This window comes from Rhea pennata, chromosome 11, assembly GCF_028389875.1.
Source record: "Rhea pennata isolate bPtePen1 chromosome 11, bPtePen1.pri, whole genome shotgun sequence".
NCBI lineage: Eukaryota > Metazoa > Chordata > Aves > Rheiformes > Rheidae > Rhea > Rhea pennata.
In genome coordinates this window covers 19,199,023-19,221,527 of record NC_084673.1, presented here as the reverse complement: position 1 = coordinate 19,221,527, position 22,505 = coordinate 19,199,023, and the positions used below count along the sequence as shown (strand labels likewise).

Genomic DNA, 22,505 nt, shown 5'->3' with positions numbered 1-22,505 from the left:
TTTGACTAGAACCATCCATACTAAAGACAGCGCAGTGGAGAGCAGCACAAGCGGTGGGATGAGGAGCCCTGCTGGGTTTTGGCCAGCCCTCTGGGCCCTGCTGGGAAGGCCTCGTTTGCCCTCAGAGCCTTGTTTGCCCTGAGAACCTGTGCATGTCTAACAGGGTGGGCTTTCAGGGCTCTGAGCGCGCTGGTGCTGCAAGGCAGTGACCTTCAAGGAATCCAAACCGGTAATGAAATAGATTGTCTTGCATAACTCCCTCTTGAGAGGAAAGCAGAATTCACAGAAGTATGGGAGCTGAAAGCTCATGCAAAATACTTGAAACAAAGAACAACCTGGAGAAGAGATATATATCAGGAGCTAAAATCTTCGAAGAATTTAAGGCTGGGTTGAGTAAATATCTGAGAAGGCACAATCTGATTCCCCCACGGCACAAAGCTATCTGCAGAGTATAATACATGATTAAGTTTCAAGAACAGAGGTATCCGTTGGCTTAGAAGTGAGTCCAAATTTGCACCGCAGGATATGCCATGGCAAAAGGTGTTTCTTGGTGCACTTCACTCTTAAGTCCTCCCAGTATCAGGTCATAAAATCTTATTTCTGCTTGTGGTCAGAAGTGGCTTCTCGGCAGTGTTTGTTAGGACAGGGACCAGTTTTTAAGTACCAAGCCCTTGCCAATGTACAGAAGTGCCCCTTCACACTGCAAATTCATACTGCTCATTCCTCATCTGAGCAGATAGCTTGGAAGTGTTCTTACTGCCTGGTGTTTATCTTCTAGATGCAAATTCTCTGCTCTTTGTTTTTCTTTATTTTTACCTTTGTTTTCTTTCTTTTTTCTTTTTCTTTTAACCTTTATTGGATTAAGCCCACTTTTATTTCTTTCTGTGTAGAGTCAGAAGCCCCTGCATTGCATTTCATGTTATGGTGGCTCTCTCACATGTGTTGCCCTCTCTCTAGTCTGCTAAAGCATTGTGATATTAGGTTCCTACCATAGGATGTTAATGAGTAGTCCAAAAGTCCCATGTCTGAAGGAATTTCTTCTGAACAAAATTACCAAAAAAAAATCTACCAAATAACTGTTTGCTTTTTTTTTTTCTTCCACTTGATGCTTCTTAGAATTGCTTGAAGATTGTTATGACTGTTTGGCAGCAAGGGATAATAATCCCTCAGGCTAGGGAAGCATGGGAGGTTGGATTTAAGGCTTTTGGTTAATATCTGTTCATCTGTTCACACTGCCTTAAAAACAGAGGTGTACTGAATTTGCAAATCAATGTGAACATCAGATTTTTAAATGAACAGATTTTTTGTTTATCTGCCTTTAACAGAAAAGGTGTTAAGTGATGCTAGGTAAATTTTCTATAACCCACTGTAAAGATGACTTCATTTGGTAAAGCTAGTGCAAGGAAGAGGTTCATAGTTGCGTAAGAAACTTGCATGAATTGGCTTTCATTTTTCATGTTCCTCACCTGACAGATGTCAGGAAATTTTAGAGGCTTTAAAAATATGTTCTGTGAATGTTTTTATTAAGGAAATGTTAATCTCGTCCAGGCTTGTTTCACCACTTTGAGATGGGGATCTTATATCTATATTTCATTCAGAATTCCAAAACCTCGGGACTGTACCAGAGCACAGTTGACAGTGAAAGACAATTTTCTTAGAGAGGGATGTTCTTTATGAGTGGCTAAATTGCACTTTCTTTCCAGGGCTGTTATGGAGTTGTCAGCAGTCCTGTATTTCAAGTCCATTGAGTGCAGGAAGGAGTAGGTGAAACTCTAAACTCATGTGCTTGATTTCCATCTGGTGTCACAATCTGTATTTTACTTGGAAATTAAGTTACTGGTATAGAGATTTCAGATTTACATAAATATAAGTATCCTTGAGACAACTAATATTAGTAGAGCAGATTGGGAATTAAGTTAAAATCCGTATCTGCTGACATTTGAAAATGCAATAGACAGTGTGTCCCTACAGCCCAAGTTCTGCCCTGGAGAGATACCACTTCTTGTTATCCTTTCCTGTTCTTTTGTGCAGGTCCTTCCTTATGTAAATCCACCTTCATGGTGGGATATACATGTGGGATCAAGGATACAAAGTTTATGTGTTTGTGTGTGTTGACGAGGAGGAATTAAGAGCAGACCACTGTCTTTAGAGCAACAGCAGTTGTGTAAGGCAGGCTTTTATTCTTTATGGAAGTAGTCACTAGAAGAAAAAGCCTAAGTCCTGTATTATTTCTTTTCCCCGGAAGGTCTAGCATCAGTTAGCTTAAATGAAACAGATGACATTTTGAAGCCTGGATGGATAGGACTGTGCAGAGTACATTATATAAGGTGATTTTTTTGGCTGAAACTGTCTCAGCTGAACAGTTTTGTAAACATCTGTATGATATGTTTTCAGAAATGCAAATTTTCATGTCAATTCGAACATTTATGCTTCTTACTATCTTCCTTATGCATCTCCTCTTAGTTAAAAAAGCCACATTCTCTAGTCCAGTAGTTTCTCTGATTTCTGTTGCTCAGGGTTTGAAGCTTGTTCCTAGCAGAAACATGCAAGAATTACAAAGTAAAGTGGTCTTGGTATTTCTCATGATGTCAAGGTATTTGGGCATGCAGGATGACCAGGGCACAAGTTCTAATTATTGATAATGATCCTAATCTAACAGCAGATTCAATATCTAAAAATGTCATCTAGTTTTGTGAACTTTGGTAACCCTAAAAAACACTCAGCACCTTGCAGAATAATGCCAATTTCTATCGATTCGCCTGTCCTCTATGTATTTATAAACCAATTTTTTTCTATTTGGTGATTCTGAAAATGAACCAATTACAGAGAAGCATAATTTAAACATATTTTGCTATCTATTTCCCTACAAACTTACATGATAAATGTAATGAAATTAGAACATTTAAACTGAGGGAGATTTTCAACTGAACAGTTCTCTCTCTCTCTCTCTCCTTTTTTTTTTTTTTTTTTTTTTTTAACAGGGTGGAAAGAAGTCTTACAGTGGGCCTTGTGGAGGGCGTGATTGCAGTGCTGGATGCAAATGTTTTCCAGAGAAGGGGGCGCGGGTAAGTTGGTTTTCATTAATACACAGACGCGTCCAGGCTTTGTGTGTCATATCAATCTTTTCTTAAAAACAAAATGAAAACTAAATGAATGTATGTAAATCTCAATCTAATCATCTCATGAAACAAGAGAAGTGATGAAGACCAGCTGCACTGCAAATGTCCCAGGCCCAGATCTCAGAAGCTGTTCTCCAGGTTTACAAATCACTAACTTTGCAACAAGACATCAATGGAATCTCATTTCTTTATGTGAACTCAGCCCTTGTTCAAAAAGCCCCTCTCTGAATTCTGGATTTGAAGGGATCAGTGTTTAAGAAAAAAATCTGTAAAAGTGCCTAATTTCTCTTGATGATGTGAAAATGTTATGAACTTGATCTGAATGCAGCTGGATATTTCCTATTTTGGAGTTATACAGAGCTGCTGACCTTCAATTACAAAGCTAATTACAATTAGCTTTTGTCCAGACACCAACTACTTAATGTAGATGTTCTCTTAAATATTTTATTATATGTCAAAATGAATCTGATAAGTTTTGCTGAAGGAGATGAAAAGAGGAGCAAGCTCCATTACAGAGTAGTTGAAGAATTAATTTGGAAGGTCTTACAGCACCTGAAATTAATACTAGTTGTCTTTAATAGTAAAGAACAATTGTTCTCGCTGAAATCACAAGATAAGAGTTCAATCTATCATGCAGAAAAAAAAATCATTGAAGTTATTGATTATCTGTGGAAAAATAATAAGCTAAACTTAGAATAGTAATATTTCTATTCATTTCAGTGATCGAATTTTCAATATTTTAACTTAATAGTCAACATTTCAGAAGTACTAGTTCCTAGCCATTTCTTTCTGATGAACATATATCATAGATTCACACCATAATTAAATTGTTTTTCTGTTACTTTTTAAAGAAAATATGATCTTCAAAAGAAGTGTGGCTCTCATTTCCCCCATTTCATTTTCAAAGAAAAGCTTTTAACATGAAAACGGTGTATTTTACAGCCAACCTTTATTCCATGTGAAAACTTAATAAAATTAGAAATAAATTGATTCTTTATTGCAAACACATTCTCTTAGAAAGAAGAAATTAAATTTTATTTAGACATTATTAATCCTGATTCTTCCAGGTATATTCCAACGATACAGCATGGGTAAATTCAAAGCATCACTCAGATGATCATGGCCAATTTTATTTCTAGGATTCAACTCAGGAAAATCTTGCTATTTAGAAATGATCTTAAGCATGTACTTAAATGTTTCCCTAATTGCAGACAGACTCGAGCATGAATTCTTAATTGATAACTGATGATGTGTTTGCTTTGGAAGTATACACATTCTTTCAAATCGTGTGGCAGACTGAGAACATGTCTAAACAGATAAGTGGAAGTCTTGCAAGTAAATTCTCAGCGTAACCTAAAATACGAGATAAAGCCAATTGCTCAACACCTTATGTGACTGGATACAGTGAAGCACAGACTTGGTTTGGAATATCCTGTAATGCTTTGACCTGTGGGTAGCAATGAGCATCATCCTTTTGTCTCTTTACATTCCCAGGATTCAGCTTGATTGTTTGAACTGGCCACAACACTGTTGACCTTGCAGTTTGAGCTCTTGGCATCTCTTTTGTTAAGATGTCACAAAGATTTTAGGCTGTTTTCATTGCTGACCTGAGAACTCATTTTGGCTTTTAGCTTGTTTCTTATGTGACCTGTATCGGTAGGCATTTTCAGTACTTTAAACTTGTGTTTCATCCTACTGTGACCTGTCCATGGAGGAAGCTTTCTGCTAGAAGTGGTCATCAGTCATTTTTACAACACTACTTCTATCAAGCCATACTGAGTCCCGCTGACATCTTCTTGGACATCTGCAGACAGCTCCTGGAGTCCTGCCACGCCAGAGGATAGGGAGGTGACTGGCAGAACTGGGCAAGAGGATGGTGTGATTATCTGTCCTACAGCACAGTTTGTTTCTTGCAGGAGACTGTTTAGCCTGAGGCTAATTCCTTGGCTTCCTGCCTAGCTTCTCCTCCATCGCTGCTTTAAGTTCAGAACAGGCAAATGGCAGATGAAACTTTGCCAATGTCCTGGATCCATTTTTTGTTCAAAAAAGTGTTTGAGTCCAGAACTGTTGATTTTGCACAATTTACTAGTTCAGAATAAATCTAAGTTTTCCTTTTAAAAGAAAGAAATAGCTAAAAAGTACAAGAAAAATGGCAATAGGCTTAATGAAAATAATACGTGCAGTGTCCTCAAACATTCTTCTCCTTGGTTGCACTGCTGATCAGATCAAGCTGTGATGAACTTATTTCTGACTAGATACTTTAAAAGTATTCTTTAGACAGTTAAAATGTCAGAAGTACTTAAGTCCCACGGTTCTGCCTGATTAGGAACTGGGCTCCTATTCTTTTAGATACTTCTGGAAATGCAGATTAGACATGTAGAGACCCCACATTCTTGTTTTTGCTATAGAATGTTAGTGCATGCACAGGACGTATTTGTATTTTTTTTTAAAAAAAAAACTCTTCAGCTTTAAGATAGAGCTTGGATTAAGACTGATATCTATAAAGGAGATCTGCTCTTTGGAAAATGGGTTTGGGTTCCTTTTAAAGATGAAAGAGCAGTGCAGTCTTTGTCTGAGACCTGCTTGGATAGTTCTGCTAGCAGAGTGATAAAACATGTCTCATACAAGAATGAAATTTAATTTCTGTCAGTTGTCCCTATGATTTGCATCAACTCTAGAAAGCCATAATACTAGCTGATACGCGTTTCAGGTTTTTCAGTGAAGTTTAGTGATGGCCCGTCTTGCTGTGAAGCCTACAAGAATAAAAAAAAGAGATGTGGAAGCATCTTCAACTTAACCAGTGATTCAGAATTGACCTGGTATCTAAAGACAGGTTGATGAAAAGCCTGGCTTTATGTAATTCGATAGCAAAACTCCTGGTCCAGATTGTAGTCCTTCTGCACACATTTTCAGTTCTTTTCTGATGAAGATTTATTGGCGTCAGCCCAGTGATTGCACAAAAGCCCATTTCTTGATGGAGAGGTGTTATCCTTGCTGAAAGGTCCCAGCTGGGGCCTTTTCTGCAAGTTCTCTTGGAGGTCAAATGAGAAGATTGAGTTTGTGGCCCTCAATTTTTATCTTCTGAAAGAGGATATCTAGTCTTAAATCCTCTTAGTGTGTGCACTGGAAGTAGGGAGAGAGAAGCTAGCTAACATGTTGCATGACAATTTAAGAGTAAATGTTATACCAGCAGAAGAAGCCCCTCAAACTGATTTGACTGTTAAAAGACTAGGAATTTTGGACAGGCTTGTTGCAGTTCTCCTAAGCTGCATTGTCAGAATCTGTTAACTTTGATATAAAATCTGACATAATGCTGTGGAAAGAAAATACTGGTTAGCATCATCTTTCCTTTCTTCCTTAATACACAGAGAATGTGAAAGCCTCCACTACAGCTGGATTATCTAGATCAAGTGTGAAGCTTTTGAATCTGTCTCTAGTCCCACTCTTCCAGCCACCTGAGATGCCAGCTATCGAACTAATACACCAATGCAATTTAAAAAGGAAGTCTGGTCTGAGAGCCCCAAATGTACCCTGATGCATGCATCCTTTTTGGAAAGGAAGGCTGTCTGAACACAACTTGCATTAGGTAAACCCACTTCTGCATATGTTTTTGCATGCAATCTTCCTCTTTTAGAACATTAAGTAGGTAGAAAAAGCAGCTATATTAAACTATAATTCAAGAGAAGGAAGATGGAAAAAGCAGATGTATTAAATTATAATGTAAGCAAGGAGGTGAATGTCAATTCTGGTGCTAGCCTCTATCTAACGGAAGGCTAGATTTCTAATATATATTTCCAGTTATTTAGGTGAGTGACCTACAGATAGAACATTTTTGGAACTATCAAAAGACAGTACTGTGTCTGAAAGAACGTTTTCCCCTCCCTTTTCTCACTCTTTGATTCACAGTTTATGAACAGGGATAATGCACTTTGAAAATTGTTTGGTGTACTGATGGCTGTGTTGCTAAGAAATGCACTATAGATAAGTCAGCAATAACCTTGAGGAGTTTTTTCCCTGCTTACAGAGTTTCAAGAGCACTAAATAGTAGAAGACCTGCACTATTTCATCTCTGCAGCTCATTTTGCATCAGTTTATGGTAGTGCTGGGTTTCTTGTTTTTATATGCTGTCATCTAATTTCAAACACTTGCAAAGATAAACTAGCAGCCACAGTGCCCATTGCACTTATACCTTCTCCTGATGCCTGTTCACTTATCTTGGAAGTTATAACAATATTAGGATTTGTTTTAAACTTTACTTAATATGTACTGGAGCATTCTAGCTGATCCTAGTCTTTAATTTTTCAATTCTATCTCAGCCTCCCATCCCCCCCCCCAAAAAAAAAAGTTCAAGGGAGAAAAGCCCATCTTGTATAATTATTTCCAAAGGTCCCCAAATTAATCAGCAGACTGTGTCCCAGGCAGCTTTTACAGCTTAGAATTGCTGGGAGAGCTTGGTGTTAACCAATTGTATTTCATTTTTCCAGTGATATACAGTCCTGTCAATTTTATGCATCTCTTCTACATCATGTGCTCTCTAAAGCCTTTAAGCTCGATTAAGTTCAAGCCTATTAAAATAAGTTGAACTTACTTATATAAGTATATAGTCTATTACAGAACTGTTAATGGTGTATAGAACCTCTTTCCTGACTCAGAAGAAAACATATGTATTTCTCTGTTAGCAACTGGTGTAGTTCAAAAGGATTGTATCTGTAGAATGAGGCACTTGTTTCTGAGGATGTAAGGCAGACACTTTATCCTAAATCTAGGTGAGTTCTGTGAAGTGAAGGACCACTGAAATGCATTAGGTGTGCTGTGGAGCCCATTCCCTGATCTAGTCTCATCAAAAAGAAAACCAGTTCATATGCTTGAAGACTACTCTGCAATGTGAAGCAAAGCACAGTAAGTAAGAAGGATTGACTAAGATTGAGCGATTAGCCTCAAAAATGCACTCCTGGTCTGAGTTACAGACTACTGTACATGTACCCAGTGATATATGAGATTCCACAAGTTTTTTCTGAAGTTAAAACAATGATGGTAAATGTAGTAAAAGTTATCTGTGAGTAATCAATGAGTTCTTGGAATCACTGCAGGTCAAATGAGATGTTAAAGACAGATGAGTCATAGAATCAGTGAGGTTGGAAGGGACCTCTGGAGATCATCTAGTCCAACCTCCCCGCTAAGCATCCAGGCGGGCTTTGAATATCTCCAGAGAAGGAGACTCCACAACCTCTCTGGGCAACCTGTACCAGTGCTCCGTCACTCTCACAGGGAAGAAATTCCCCCTCACATTCAGGCGGAACTTCCTGTAGTTCAATTTTTGCCCATTGCCTCTTGTCCTGTTGCATGGCACTACTGAAAAGAGTTTGTCCCTGTCCCCTTGACACCCTCCCTTCAGGTACTTGTAGACATTGATCAGATCCCCCCTCAGTCTTCTCTTCCCCAGGCTGAAGAGGCCCAGCTCTCGCAGCCGTTCCTCATAGGGCAGATGCTCCAGCCCTCTGATCATCCTCGTAGCCCTACACTGGACTCTCTCCAGTAGCTCCATGTCTCTCTTGTACTGGGGAGCCCAGCACCCCCTGCAGTGGGCAGCATAACTTCAAGGTCATAACTTTGGATGATTTAATCTAATTGTTATCTAGCATGAACTAATGTTGCATTGGCAAGAGATCTTGGATTAATGTTTGTCTGGAACTAATCCCCTCAACTTAATACAGGGTGCTCAAAGTGCCTCGCTTGTGATAATTAGTTGAAGATTGGTTGACATTCCTTGTTATAAAATTGTAATAATTGCAAGTTGGATTTTTAAGAGTGTTTGCTGAATTCTACTTTGGCTCATTAGACATACTGACTGGAGCAGTTTAAGGATTTCTTGATGAAACCCAATTTCTGTAGAAGTGTTTACTCATCTAAAGTGAATTTTTTTGGCAGAAGTATTTTACACAAACGTATTTGCTAGTGATAGACTTTTGTTAAGCCATGGGTCAAAACTTCTCTTAGTTTCTGTGTGGCTCCCTACTACCTTGCATGGCCAGCAGTGTAGGGGACAGTGATGCTATTGTGATACCAATGGGCTCCAGGTTGGCCTGCCATACCAATTAGAATAGAAATGTGCTAGGAGATGTTGACATTTCTTTCAAACTGACAAGATATGGCCAAGTGTCTTGGTGTACTAACTGTAGATAATCAGCCAGGTAGAAATACTGGAATTATTATGTAGTTATTTTTTAAATGATCTTTCCATGCCAAACATAAGGAGGGATTATTGCACTGTTGTAGAAGTCCTTGACAAATGTTAGCCATTTAACAGGGATTGTAATTGTCAGTTCTTGTAACATGTTTGGACTTGGCCAAGCAAGACAGCACACTGTAGCAGATAACACTGAATTCATATGCAGAAACAGGAAATCAATTTGGATAGTATGACTCAGAAAAGGAGGTTAGAATTTTTGAGAATGAAATGCTGCTTCATTCTAGAGTGAGCTGTTCATCATCATCCAGAGTGGAATAATCTGCAAAGCCACACCTCCTGGACTTCTCTTGTTGTTACCTGCACCCAAAGATTTCTCTGCAGAATGTTTCCTCTTCGAATAAGTACAGCTGATCATTTTTTCCTGTTGCAAAAGAAAGCAAAAGTCTGGGCCAGACTGCTAGTATGTTTTGGCATAATCTTTGATTTCACCTCTATACTTGTGCAACGATTATCACAGGTTCTTTTTTTGCAGTTCCATAGTAGGCCATCTCCAGTCTGGCTGCCACACTCTTGTTCTCTGAAACTACTGCTGTTAAAGTCGTTTAGCCAAACCTCAGGGCCTTGGATGTAGTAGACATACCTAGGCCTCAGTAGCTTTCCGTCATTTGGCTTCCACAATTCTATACTTCTGTTTATTCACTGACTGTCTCAATTTACTGAGTAGTTCTGCTTTTCTCACCCTCTGCTATTAGCTGTACAGCCCACCATCTCTACTTTCTCCTTATGAATATCTCACTATCAGCTTAAATGTAACAGTGCCAGAGGTCAACGTCCTGTTTTTAACAAAGTTTTCCTTTTCCTCCTGTTCTCTCTGCTGTTGTCAACATCAACATGTTTTCATTTGATCATCTATCTTGGGTGCTATCTTTGACTTGTCTCTTTCTACCAGGTTATAACTAATTTCTGTGTTTCCTCTACAGCATCTCCAGCTCCTTTTCTGTCTATACATTGAGAATTCCTGACACTTTCTTCTGGCTGCAGCATCCTTCTCCTTTCTGACTGGTGTCTGGAAATACTGTTTATAAAATAATATCTTGGCCTGCTGTTCACTGTGTTTCATCTGTTTGTGTCATTTTATTATCTTTTATTCCTATCTAAAGAAAAACACCAGACCTTTGCATATGTCTGCTTTGTGTAAGAGACTTCATCAGCTTGTCCATTTTCTCTCTTAACTTCCTTCTTCGTGCTATCTCTACTAGCTGATTGTGTGGTATGTTAGGTTGAACTCTAAGGTGGACTGAATGCGTTCATGCATTGTAACTGAATGTGCACAGCAGCTGGGAAAGGAAGGCTGCAACCTGTGAGGCCTCTGAGCACTAACAGTCATCCAGCAACCAAACTCTTCTCTACCAAATGTGAATGTAGGAGCTTTAATTTGTTTTAAATTGTCTTGATGTGTTGCAGTTTTCACAGTATCGCAGTACTTTCCTCATTTGTAAGTACTGGTCATGTAACATGGACGTGTAAATGATGTCCAGTTCTTGTTCAAATTCCCTTCTGGTTAAACAAATAAAATACTATCATTTGATTTGGGAAGAGGATTATCTATAAAATTAAAAAATGTTGACCATCTGTTCACTGTTATTAACAAGTTTTGGCAATATTTTGAGAGAAAATGAGGTAACAGTTAAGTCAAACAACTTATGTGCCAGCTGCTTTTTTAACAACTGCCAAGAACTAATTTTTTTTTTTGAAGTAATAAAACTAACTTTGCCAAATGCGGCATTAAGCAATTACTGTTCTCCTGACCTAATCTAAATACATTGAGCCTGGGCCCCTAATGAGAACCACACCATATACTAACTAAAACAACATAAATAAAAGCAATCTCATTGTATTTGAAAATATTCAATATGCAATGGGTATCAAGACCAAACCTGTTTGTATGTAAAGTCTGATATCATTTCCCGTGATACTGAATCCGTTTATGAAGACTTCTGAAGGAGACAGAAACTCATATTGTCCTGCGTACAGAGCTCTTTGATTTCAGTAAAGGGGCAAACTGCATTTAAGCAGACTAACCAGGGACTCTTCGGTAGCTGTTTCTGTGATTTGTTTTGCAGCTCAGCCAAAAGGACGTGCGTGCTAAATGAGGCTAAATATATGCTATGAAACATGCCCTGTTAAGATGATTTGCACATTGGAAACTAAGCAGAAACCATAGCATTGCTGTGTCACCAGGGTGGCTGAGGGCACTCTCTGACCTGAAGCTGTTTCGAGGTCTGTCTGCTAGGGCAGCATATCTTGTAAGTGCTGTGGGGGCCTGTGTTTACTTTTGAAATAGACCAGAACATGGGTCTTCGCACCGTGCTCCATAAAGCTCTTCCAGATGGTTTGGAAAAGGCCAGCAAAGAATCATCCGTCACTGTTTAAGGAATCATGCTTCATGAGACTTGTAACCCAGTCCAGGTTATTTTAAGTCTTTCCAGTGTTTTTGAGGCAAATGGAGCATTTAAAAAGCTCCTTGCTGCATCCTACAAGGATGAGATGTTTTAGCTTGAAAAAAAGTGATATTGCTCCACCAAGTGCACGCCTTTTTCATTCCTCCTTTCTAGCCTACAAAGGCTTACTACAAAGTAATCCTGTAAAGGATTACTGCAAAGTCTCTGGTCATCGCAAACTGAGCTGCTCAACACTGAGGTGTTACTAGTTTTCAGCAGAGCTGTTCCTACCTAACTAACTGAAGATCATTGGCAGAACCAAGGTCCTCTGTCTTTTGCTGTGGTACATGCTGCTCGTCTGAAGATACCTTAAACTGATTCTTTCTCTCCTAATGCTGGTACTGTGAGCTGAGGGTGCAGGCAGGTTGCACTAGAAATAGATACTTTATTATTTCTTGCTTATACAAGCTGCCATGGCTACCACCAGTAATCTGGGTGAGTAAAGTCCTGTTCCCCTTGAAGTCAATGGCATGACTCCCACTTATTTCATTTTATGCATGTAGACGGATGGGAAGACAGAACGAGACTAGTCTCTTCCTTCCCTTTTTGGAGCCTTGCCACAACTGGCCTTCTGTTCTAGCTTAGTATTTGTGGCACTTTCATCAAGAGCAAAGATGGTAAGTTACTTGTACTACAGATTTACTCGAGATCAACCAGCAAATTCAACAACAGTTTCCTAATAAGCCCTCCTGTGTGCTAAATACAGGAGAATAAAAACATCCACATACCCAATTTTTTTCTTTACCATGAATATCATTAAATCTTTCTTAGCTGTAGGGTGAAGTGCTTGAAGAATTTATTATGTTTTACTTGCCCCATAATTCCTTAGAACAAGACTGACGTTGCTCCTTTACCTTTCCTTGTTTATTCATTAATTCACAGTAGGTAAAGAGCTGTAAATGTTTCTCAATTTGTTTTTTTATCAGCTGCTTCACCCAGCAGTTAGGAAGATGAGCAATAATTCCTGTAAGAAGAGGAATTCTGTAGTCCTGCCGAAGAAAGAAGTGAATGCTAACATGAATCTTTAGAAATTATGAGTGTCTAGTTGGGCCTTTGCCCAGTGATTACTGCAACAACATCTTGATTGAAAAAGAGATTATTAAAGCCCACTTAACCTCTGAGAAGTGGCACAAGACTTTACCTTTTCTCTCCTAACAGTTAACATGAGAAGGGGTGACGCACCTCCTTTTGGCCTAATTGGCATTTTCTCCCATCACATTCGTTTATGGGGTTTGCACCTAGACTATGGTTTAGCAATCTTTTTCTCCAAGTTAAGACCCAATTCTATTCCTGCCTGTCTCCTCCCACTCCCTCCTAAAACTTGCCCATCTTTGAATTGTGTGTGGTTGTTTGGGGATAATCATAGTACTAATTAATTATTCTTTACGGTTTCTTACTATGAGAAGATGTACCCTTTGCAGGAACAAGTCATTTTTAAAGAGTTTCCTTTGTCACATCTTTCATTTACTGTCAGACTTGTGGTGCGATCCCTTGAGTGAGACAGCCTTGCAAAGACAGGAGGATCATGGAACCAGTCTGTGAGCAAGGTCCAATCCTCAGAGATTTGGCCAGCAATCAGGTTAGGAGCCAATTCATGAGCCAGGAAAACAGCCGACAGGCGGGATTACTGCAAAGCAAACCTAATTAGGCAACAGATAGGCAGGAAGTACGCCAGTCACAGAGCCTGCAGCCAGATGGAGCAGACAGTGAAGATGGTTAACCAGGCAAAACTCTGTTTTTAGTGGAAAAAGAGGCTATCCTGCCAATTGATTGGAATCAAAGCCAAATGGTTTGGTCCCCCAGGCTAGCTGTCAATCCCCATTTTCTGGGAAGAATGTACAGTATTTTGGTGTGAATCACAATCAGATTTCAGAAGGTAGGAGAGCACCCTGATGTATCTCAGCTTTCTGTGATGACTGAGGTTGAAAAACTGTTTAGAGATAGCTTCTAAGCTTAACAAGAGAAAATAATGTGTGCATCTATTAAAAAAAAGGGAGGAGGGGTATGGTAAGACCTGTAGAATAATTGTAGGTGGTTGCTTCTTTTTGACTCTGTGACTTGTGCTTTTAATGGGAATAATCAGGCATTCTCTGAGTTATATAAGAAGAAAAAAATAAGGAAGTTTGGAACACAACCCAAAGTATGTTTTATTGGTGCAAAAAGTGTATTTCAAAGTTTATTTCATTGCTTAGAATTATGTGGAGGATTCTGAAGTGTATTATGTGGTCCCTCTATGTGACCAAATCCCTCTGGTAAATTTAAAACGAAAGATGACTTCCTCATAGGTCTGGTTTCTCTGTGAGTAGGTGGGAATTACACTAAGGTCATGGGGAAGATGAGAGGGAACAATTTACTAAGCATCCAAGAAGTGAAAAACATCAGTGAATTTGGGAAATGAATAGGAAGAACTGACAGTCTTAGTACATGACTGAGCTTCGTAAACATTAAAAAGGCTCATTGGAATGAATGCAGGACTATACAATAGGCTGTAGCTTGATCAGGAACGATAAGCAAGCAGAAGAGGGAGGAGGTATCCCCTTGTGTATCAAGACCAAGCATGCTTGGTCTAGTGTCGAGAAATAAGTCAGAGCAGACATGCGAAATTTGAAACAAAGAAAGGAAAAATAGGGATTGGTATCATGATAAGCCTCTCCTATAGGAGATCTAACCAAACAGAAAAGAGAATGTTATTTTTCTTTTTTTTTTTTTGGGGGGGGGGGGGGGGGAAGTGGGGCATCCACATAATGGAGCGTAGTGGGAGCAGGAGGCTTAAATTCCTCCACAGAATGGTCTGGCTGAGAATCAGGGAATAAGGTTAAGTTGTATAAAAAGAGGTACAAAATGGTGGTATGCATAACCCTTAAGAAAAATGAGAGAGCAGTGGAGCAGAGGTAGTGCTTTCTGAGCTTATTTGTAGGAATGAGTGCAACATCACGGATGGAAAAATAGCGGTTTGTAAAAGATCCTACCTAAAAGACTCCCAGGTTTCTGAAGTGTGAAAAAGCAGATGTCTATTTAACAAAATCAAGACAAATATCAACTTTCCCCGCCACCTAATTCTGCCAAAATAAGAGGAAAAACTTTGATTTTTTGCCAGTCTCCTCCTTTCAAGCTGTTCATTAGGGACATTTTAGCTCTGTCTCTACGGTAAGTCACTGACCACAGATCTGTTAAATAGTTGTGAAACTATGCTTGTTCTAGCTAATGTTACCTTTATTGATAACATTAACATACTTGTGACATATATGACGTATTTCGTACTGTTTAACCTTCTGCAGGATTGTCAACATACAAAACTTAGAGGTAAGGTGAAAATATTAACAAGAAATAGATACCTGTCTTGTACTAGGTATCTCATCCAGCTACTTGTTTTGGGAAAAAAATGTTTTAAAGTCTGAAAGGTAGCTTGAATGCAAATGACCCTGTTAATCATGAGTAAATTTGGGAAAACTTGTTTGTTCTTCTTTTTAGAAACAGCAGTCTGGTGCCAAAACTAATAAACAAAAAGGCAAAATAATTTTAAAATGTCTGGGTTTAATCCATGATAAATAAAGTACAAACAATGAGCAACTTTGAAGGACTATTAAAAAAATTCTCTAGTTGTGTTTTAAAGCTTCCTGTAATTGTTTTAAATGATCAAAGAAGCATCTCTAAGAAAATGGCTCAATATGTGCTGTATATACTCAGTGTATAGTAAAAGAAGAATTTTTTTTAGTTTTTAGCACTAAGGGGGGATGCAAATCTGTACTTAATATTACCTTTCAAAGTACTCTAATCCTGAGCAGTGAATACAGTGAATTTCTCAGATTTGTGTTCCCATCCGCACGTAATATTGTGCTGGAATATTGTAGCAGAACCTGTTCTGCTCTGTAACTGAGCTGTGTCCTTTCCACCTACTTCTGGAGCTGGAGTATGGACAGTGGCTAGTCAGCTTCAATACCAAGTGACTTGGTCACATCTCTATGATCAGACGAGCAACACTGCCTGCTTGTGTGTCTGGGGGCTTTCTTTTCCTCTCCAGTTTCAAAAATAAGATCAAAAGTGTTAAATCTGGAAAAAAATTGACAGATGCTTTAGCCAGGGTATTCTTGCAAAGCTGTGTGTGCTGCAAACTGCTATACTTATGAAATAGATTTTGGTGTAAAAGAATTGTAAGTTGCCTTTATCATGCACACAGAGCTCGTGTGCTCTGCAAGGCAAAGTCACTGTTATGTAGTGTATTTTCAGACTGTATCACCGTGTTAGACATGATAAATGTAGGTCATAGGACCCACAGAGGTATCCTGGATCTTTTAGTCGTGTCTCCCTATAATGACAAGCTTCATTAATAATCCTGTTCATTTTGAATTTTTATTTTTGTGATGTGGACTGTTAACTGCAGTAATAGCTGGTTTGGATTGACAAAAAATGAAAGACACTACTGGAAAAATGCAGAAGTTATAGCTTATGCTTTTACAGATCCTTCCTGGGAGATGCACAGCATTGCAACTCCTCAGTTATTTGGAGCAGTGCAATGATGCTTGCCGTGAGCTCTTCCTGTGAGTCACAGTGCACGCTCATCTGTAATCTTCTTGCTGGAAATACTGTTTAATGTAGTTCCATAAATACATCAAGGACTGTGTACCTGGCCTTCGTGGGTCACGCTTTGTGAACTGCTAGCATATGAATCAGAATATTCTTACATGAGAAATATAGGTAAAGGATATTTTCTAGCAAATTGTTTAACAGATTTTGCTGCTGCTTTGTAAGACTTCATCTCCTTTGATGATGTTGTGGCTTTTCTTTTATTGTGATGATCCCAGCTGAGAGGAGGCAGAAGTCCTGCAGTGCAGAGCAGTTGCACGCATACAGGAGGAGACTCTTGGTGTTCAAAGTATTTTCTCTTTGAGTGAATTACTTTAGTTACAGATTTTCTCAAGTTTCAATTAAGAATTTTTTACTTATTCAACTGTATTTTCAGAGAAGTAGGTGACTTTATAGAAAATCTTCTGAAATGAAACACCAAAAACTCTGCAGTCTGTGCTCCCTTTGTAATGTATCTCTGAAGATAGCTAGTGAATTCTTCTGAAATATATTTCCTATCCAAGTTTAGGGACATATGAAAAGAAAAAATAGCAAAAGATGTTGTTCTTGTATCACTTCTGTTATTTAGGACATGTCTTCCTAACAGTACAAAATGTTTTTGGAGACTATCTGCCTTTGGAGTATCCCTAGCAGTGGAAATGTTGTCCAGCCTGTCTCACAGCGAATTCAAAATAAATAAATAAAGTCTGCATGTAAAATCAAGGCAGCAGGTGGTCATTTGGTGTATAACTCCAGCTGCACTTGAGCTGTAAATCCAAAAGCATTACAAAACTAGCAACAGGACACCCAGTGGTTCCTTTTAGGCTTGGATCAGTGTTCCTGGGACATTAAAGGAAATTTTCCTAAGATTTAAAGTTTTCTCTTGAAACAATAAATGACATAAGCATTCTCTCCAGACTTTTTCCAGAGCAGTGAAGTAATTAAACTTTACTTGTTTTCCTAACATCAGGACTAAAACCTGAACTAATCTATTCTAACCATTTCTTTCTTTTTATCATTTGGAATGTGTGTTGACTCCTGAGAATATTTGGGTGAATAATAGTTCTGCTTACAAGGGCTTTATTTTATGCATGGGGTGAAAGAAAGCAAGCAGGGTTTTCTTCACAGTGTTAATCTGGCTGTTGTCTTCTGCATTTTTTTTTCTTGCACAACCACGGATCAGGTACCACATTTAGATGTCTTTAGACTTATTTTGCCTAATAACATAACATTTGATTTAAGTGGTGCCTTTGCTCTCTTGCATGGGATTGTTAGCAGTATTATAAACTTTTTGCTCTATGCTCGGGGGGGGGCAAGCTGGGTTCCACTGGTATTGTTAAGAGATTTGCCACCAACTGTACAGAGGCCAGAGTTTTCATCTTCAAACCTTTATAGCAGGTTGCTCTAAGGTTTTTGGGAAAGCCTGTTCAAACAGTCATTTATGTGGGGCATATAAGAAATGTAGTGGCTTAAACAATGATGTGTGAATGCTACGTAGAGTGTTGGCAGGATGCTGTACCTGAAGGGGGTACGTTTCTGTAAGCCCAATCTGCTTTGCTAAATAAAATCTGAATTTGTTTTGCAAAGGGTCATTAGTTGTGACTGTGCTGGGTAGACTTGGGTTTCAGGGACATGTCCATTATACTTCAGTGAGTTCAGGCTACAGGCTACAGAGATGTTGCCCACCTTCTGCTGCCCCTGTGTTACTTAACCTTCCTTGGATCACTCCGGTGCGTGACTAGAGGTAATCCACAGAGTTACGACGTCAAAGCACGTGTCTGCAGGTGAGTAAGGGGAGGGTTGAAGCAGTATGTTATGTGGTGTTGCACATGAACAGCCTACTCATTCCCAGCCAGGTTAACGGAAGCAAACTATCTTGGCCCTCTAATGAGGTTATAGCTCCTTTGCTGATAAACGAAATATGTCAAAATATCCTGAGATAATGATTTTTCTCTAAGCTAATGGAAGAGAGGCCAACAGTGATAAAAATGCCCTTCTGAAGTTGTCCCTGGCAGCCTCCTATTCCTTGGATTATGAATTACTGTGGATGCCAGATAGATCTGTCTGCAGAAGAGAGTTTTCTTAAAGCAAACAGTTAAGGATGTGGCTGATTGGAGAGGTCATGACAGAAGTAAGCTGGGGAGTGTAAGCTGTTTATCCAGTTCATTCCGCTGCTAGGACGAGACACCTTTTGCTGACTTTGACATGGTTGTCAATATTCTCATGGTTTCATCACACAGAAAGTGAATGGAGGAAACCACATCTCAATAAAGATACCCCTGTGGCATGACATTTGACTTGGACATGGGAAAACAGGGAAGGAGTCACCTGCTTATTAGGCAGAAGCAGAGAGGGAACGTTCCCATTCAGAAGCACTGTATTTCTTGGGTTAAGTCCTGACTTCACTGGAAATTTTGATTGCTTCAAAGAGATGAGGATTTTCTCAACAGCAGATGGAAATACTGGAATGGTCAGGGAGAAGGCAGGAACATTGTCTCATTCCTGTCTTGCTGTATGGCATTGTAGCTTGCCCTGAAGAGAAAAGCATGCTGTGTGTCCCTTAAGGACGGTGAAGCTTGCATAGTCCTTCCATCTTGTGCGACAGGCTGCTCTGAAGCCTCCAGATAGGAGATCCTTCCCAGACCTTCTCTCTCGGCAGCACAGTTCTGCCATGCTCCCAGGCTGTAGCTCTCAGTGCTACAAAGTAGAAGCATTTAAAAGCGGTTTCATTGCCCTTGCACGATGGGGCTGGTGTTTTTATTGTTATTTCGTTGGCATGTCCTAAGGAATTTTGAGCTACCATGGTGCTTGTTGTACCTATTTCAGTGACATACCAATCAGTTATGTTTAAAGACCTACAGAGGAAAATGCAGTTCACAGTCTTTGATTTTTTTTTCCTTTTCTTCCATCTTACACTTTTTAGTAAATGCATGTCTTGGCACAAGAGAAATTGAAGTGGGAGTGTGTTTCATTTTAAAAAATAACATCCTCGTTAAATAATCCTGCACTTAATTAAATTTCCTCTGTTTTAACTGGACATAATAACAAATAATTGCAACAAACAAAAATAAAGATTCTTGAGGAATACTGACTTACCTCTGATAGGAACCGTCTGGCGTATACATAATTATTTTTTTTTTAACTTATGCTTAGTAACAAGCTCTGCATTTGTTTCTTGTTTCCTCTTTGTGCTTTGGGGTTACTTATGAGTGAAGCTTAATGGATTTAAAATGTTTGACTTGAAGCCTAAAGTTCTGTTTGTAGGATTTCTTTTCTCACTTTTTTGTATATTGGAAAGCGTATGGTACAACTGGCTTCTGTCTAGTAAGTACATTAGGACAAACAAGTATCACAGTTCCGTAACTGATAACTGGAAAGGTACTGAAAAGAAAGCGATGGCAAGTTTCCACTTTGTTAATAGTACAGCTGCAGTTATTATCTGGGTAGCCAATGTTATGTTAATAGGAATAGCATTTAGTACTTCAGACTATGGCCATAAAATTCTTAGAGGACCTGGCAAAAATTACCTTGGAAAAGTCACTTCATGTTTCTATGAGTTTGTTTTCATTTCCCCTTGTTGCTGGTCTCAGCTGTTCGCTCCTAGGGCTGGGTCTGTTCTGTCTTCAGGAGTGTAGGCCAGGGACTACCTAGGGCAGCCATGTGTGACCTAGTACAACTGTTACAAGGTCATCATAAACTCGGGCAGCTCAAGGGTCCCAGCAGTGTTCATTTCATGCAAGCCAGGGCTTTCAGAGAGGGCCTGCAGCCAGCTCGTCTGTCCAGCACTGCTTGTGCAATGTAGCTGCAAGGACAGAGGGGTAGGGAGCTGGACCCATCCCTGCCCAGTTACATGGCAATGAGCCCAATACTCTGCTCTGATATATACCCCAAGTTATCTAAAGCCCATACTTAAGCCGTGGTAATTAACGTGGTAATAGATATAAAATAAACCGTGAACATGATGGTCAGAAGAGACTTATATGCTTCTATGAGACTCATGGCTGCTTTTCCATTCTGTCAAGAGGTCAGCAATAGAAATAGCCCCTGTAAAGAGACTGCTTCTCATCAGTGTTTGATTGGTTAATAAGGACTGGGGCCAATGTGGTTTTACTATATTACAGATATTTTGCGTGAGAAAGAGTACTGATAGGATTACTATCTTTTAATCCTGTCTCATATCACAAGACCACATGAAAATGGTCTGATTTTTATAAAGGATGAATAGAATTGATATGAGAGATGGAAGAGGAAATGTACTGTCACACATCTTTCAGGGGTCTCTCCCTGAAGGAGAGTAAAACAGGAATAAAATGTTCCTTCTTGGAAAAAAAAAAAAAACAGTACATTTCTAATACCTCACATTTTTTGGTTATTCTCAGCAGAACTGTCTTTAACAATACTTGTGAACTTAGGCTGAGGTTTTTCAGGACCCTCTATGAGTCTTGAATTCCGTGTTTCCAGTATTAGTGGGGTTTGAATTTCTTCATGTCATTGGTTTTCTGCTGACCGGTTGTAGGAGCTGTAGTTATTTCATTTCTTCTGACAGAACCATGACCAGGAAAAACCCTGTATAGTGCCGGTCATCTTCTGGGAGTGGGAAGGATTCATCCCTTCTTGCATTTTGAAGGGCTCTAGTTGCCAACCAAGAACCTTGATAGGTTCTTAATGTGATGTCCCTCCCTATTGTTGTTGTCCCTGTTGTTATGGAGCCTTTTCTTTTTATTGCATTCTCTCCAGCAGTAAGGACAAATACCATAGGCTTCTCGCCAGTGTGAAGAGCCTGAAACACGTCAGGAGGGACTAGCTCAGCCAGACGGCGTTGAGAGGTCACACTGATGGATGAATATAATTGGGTGCATGGCCAGTTGGTTTGCACCAATATGCACCTGCTGACTGGGGCTCCTACAGAGGAAGTTTTCCAGACCAACTGGTACCAAATAATCCTGCACTCTGCCTCTGATACTGAAATGGGAGTCTCTAAGTATGTGTGTGTTGAGGAGTCATTTGGCACAGCAGTATCGTCTGTTGATATCTGCTGTTGATTTTTAATGGGGTTCCTTTTCCATTTCTGAGTAGAAAGGAGCACATTACACAGAAAACTTACTCCTCAAGAACCTGCAAGAGAAGGCACTGTCAGGTGAGATGAGGCTGCAAAATTGGTGCTCATCCATATGCACTCTTCGGAATAAATCCTTCCTCTGTTCCTATACATTACGTTATTGCTGAAATACCTCAGCAAATGTTTATGGTCAGGAAAAGTTTGTACTAACACTGTGTCATACAAGTAATCTGTTTAAATTATAAATAGAGAACACTGATTTAGCTCCATTTTGCTCCAGATGCAAGCATCTTATTAAATATTTATACATGGACTAGACTGTTTATTCTGCACCTCATAGAGCAGTTTTATTGGGAAGATCCAGAACACCTGGGGTTTAGTGAGGTCTTAAGGAAAGTTTGCACTTTCCAAATTGAAGATTAAGAGCTTACTGAATTACTGAGTATAGAGGAGTTTTAAATGGAGAGGTATCTACTCTAGAAATAAGTTCTTAAAATTGAGTCATGCAATTAAAGAAAATACTGACAAATACCAAATCTCCATTTCCCTCTGCTTCTATAGCATTGCTATAGTTCTCATGCAGAGAAGTATCGGAGGAATTTCCTCTGTGCATATCCTTCAATGATATGCTCTTCTTGATGTATATTAAAAGTAACTACAGAGGACAGGTTTGTTGGCTATACAAGACATTGTTTTCCTCTTTTAAGAGAGGCCTCAGAGCTAGCCTTCCCTGCCCTCATTTGGGCATTGCTATAGTGTATAGTCTGGTATTCAAAATAAAGACTACCAGGCGACCGGTTTCACTGGCTAGGCAAAACCTGAAAAAATACTTCAACATACTTTAAAATACAAAAGTATAAGTGAGAGGTTTCACTTATCATTGACTGGAGCAGAAGCTATAGTTATTCAAAGTGAAAGCTAGTTGGTTAAGTGTAGTCTTACATTAGAAACTCTGGGAAGCACTAGTTTTGAGATGTCGTCAGTGTACTTTCTAATCATGCTCAGTCTGTGCAGCCCAGGTAGGGTTATTGCTGTCCAGTCATTTTGCAAATCTAGCAAGAGTTTGTCTGATC

The 22,505-nt window shown here is 39.3% G+C and overlaps 1 protein-coding gene across 3 annotated transcripts in view; it reads left to right on the top strand.

Annotated features, from left to right (window-relative positions):
- COL4A6 (collagen type IV alpha 6 chain) overlaps positions 1-22,505 on the top strand; it is a 139,354-nt gene that overhangs the window by 46,588 nt on the left and 70,261 nt on the right. For all 3 annotated transcript variants that reach the window (XM_062584907.1, XM_062584908.1, XM_062584906.1), the window contains exon 4: positions 2,982-3,065. In XM_062584907.1, the coding sequence (XP_062440891.1) occupies positions 2,982-3,065 (84 nt within the window). The remainder of the gene's footprint in view (positions 1-2,981; positions 3,066-22,505) is intronic.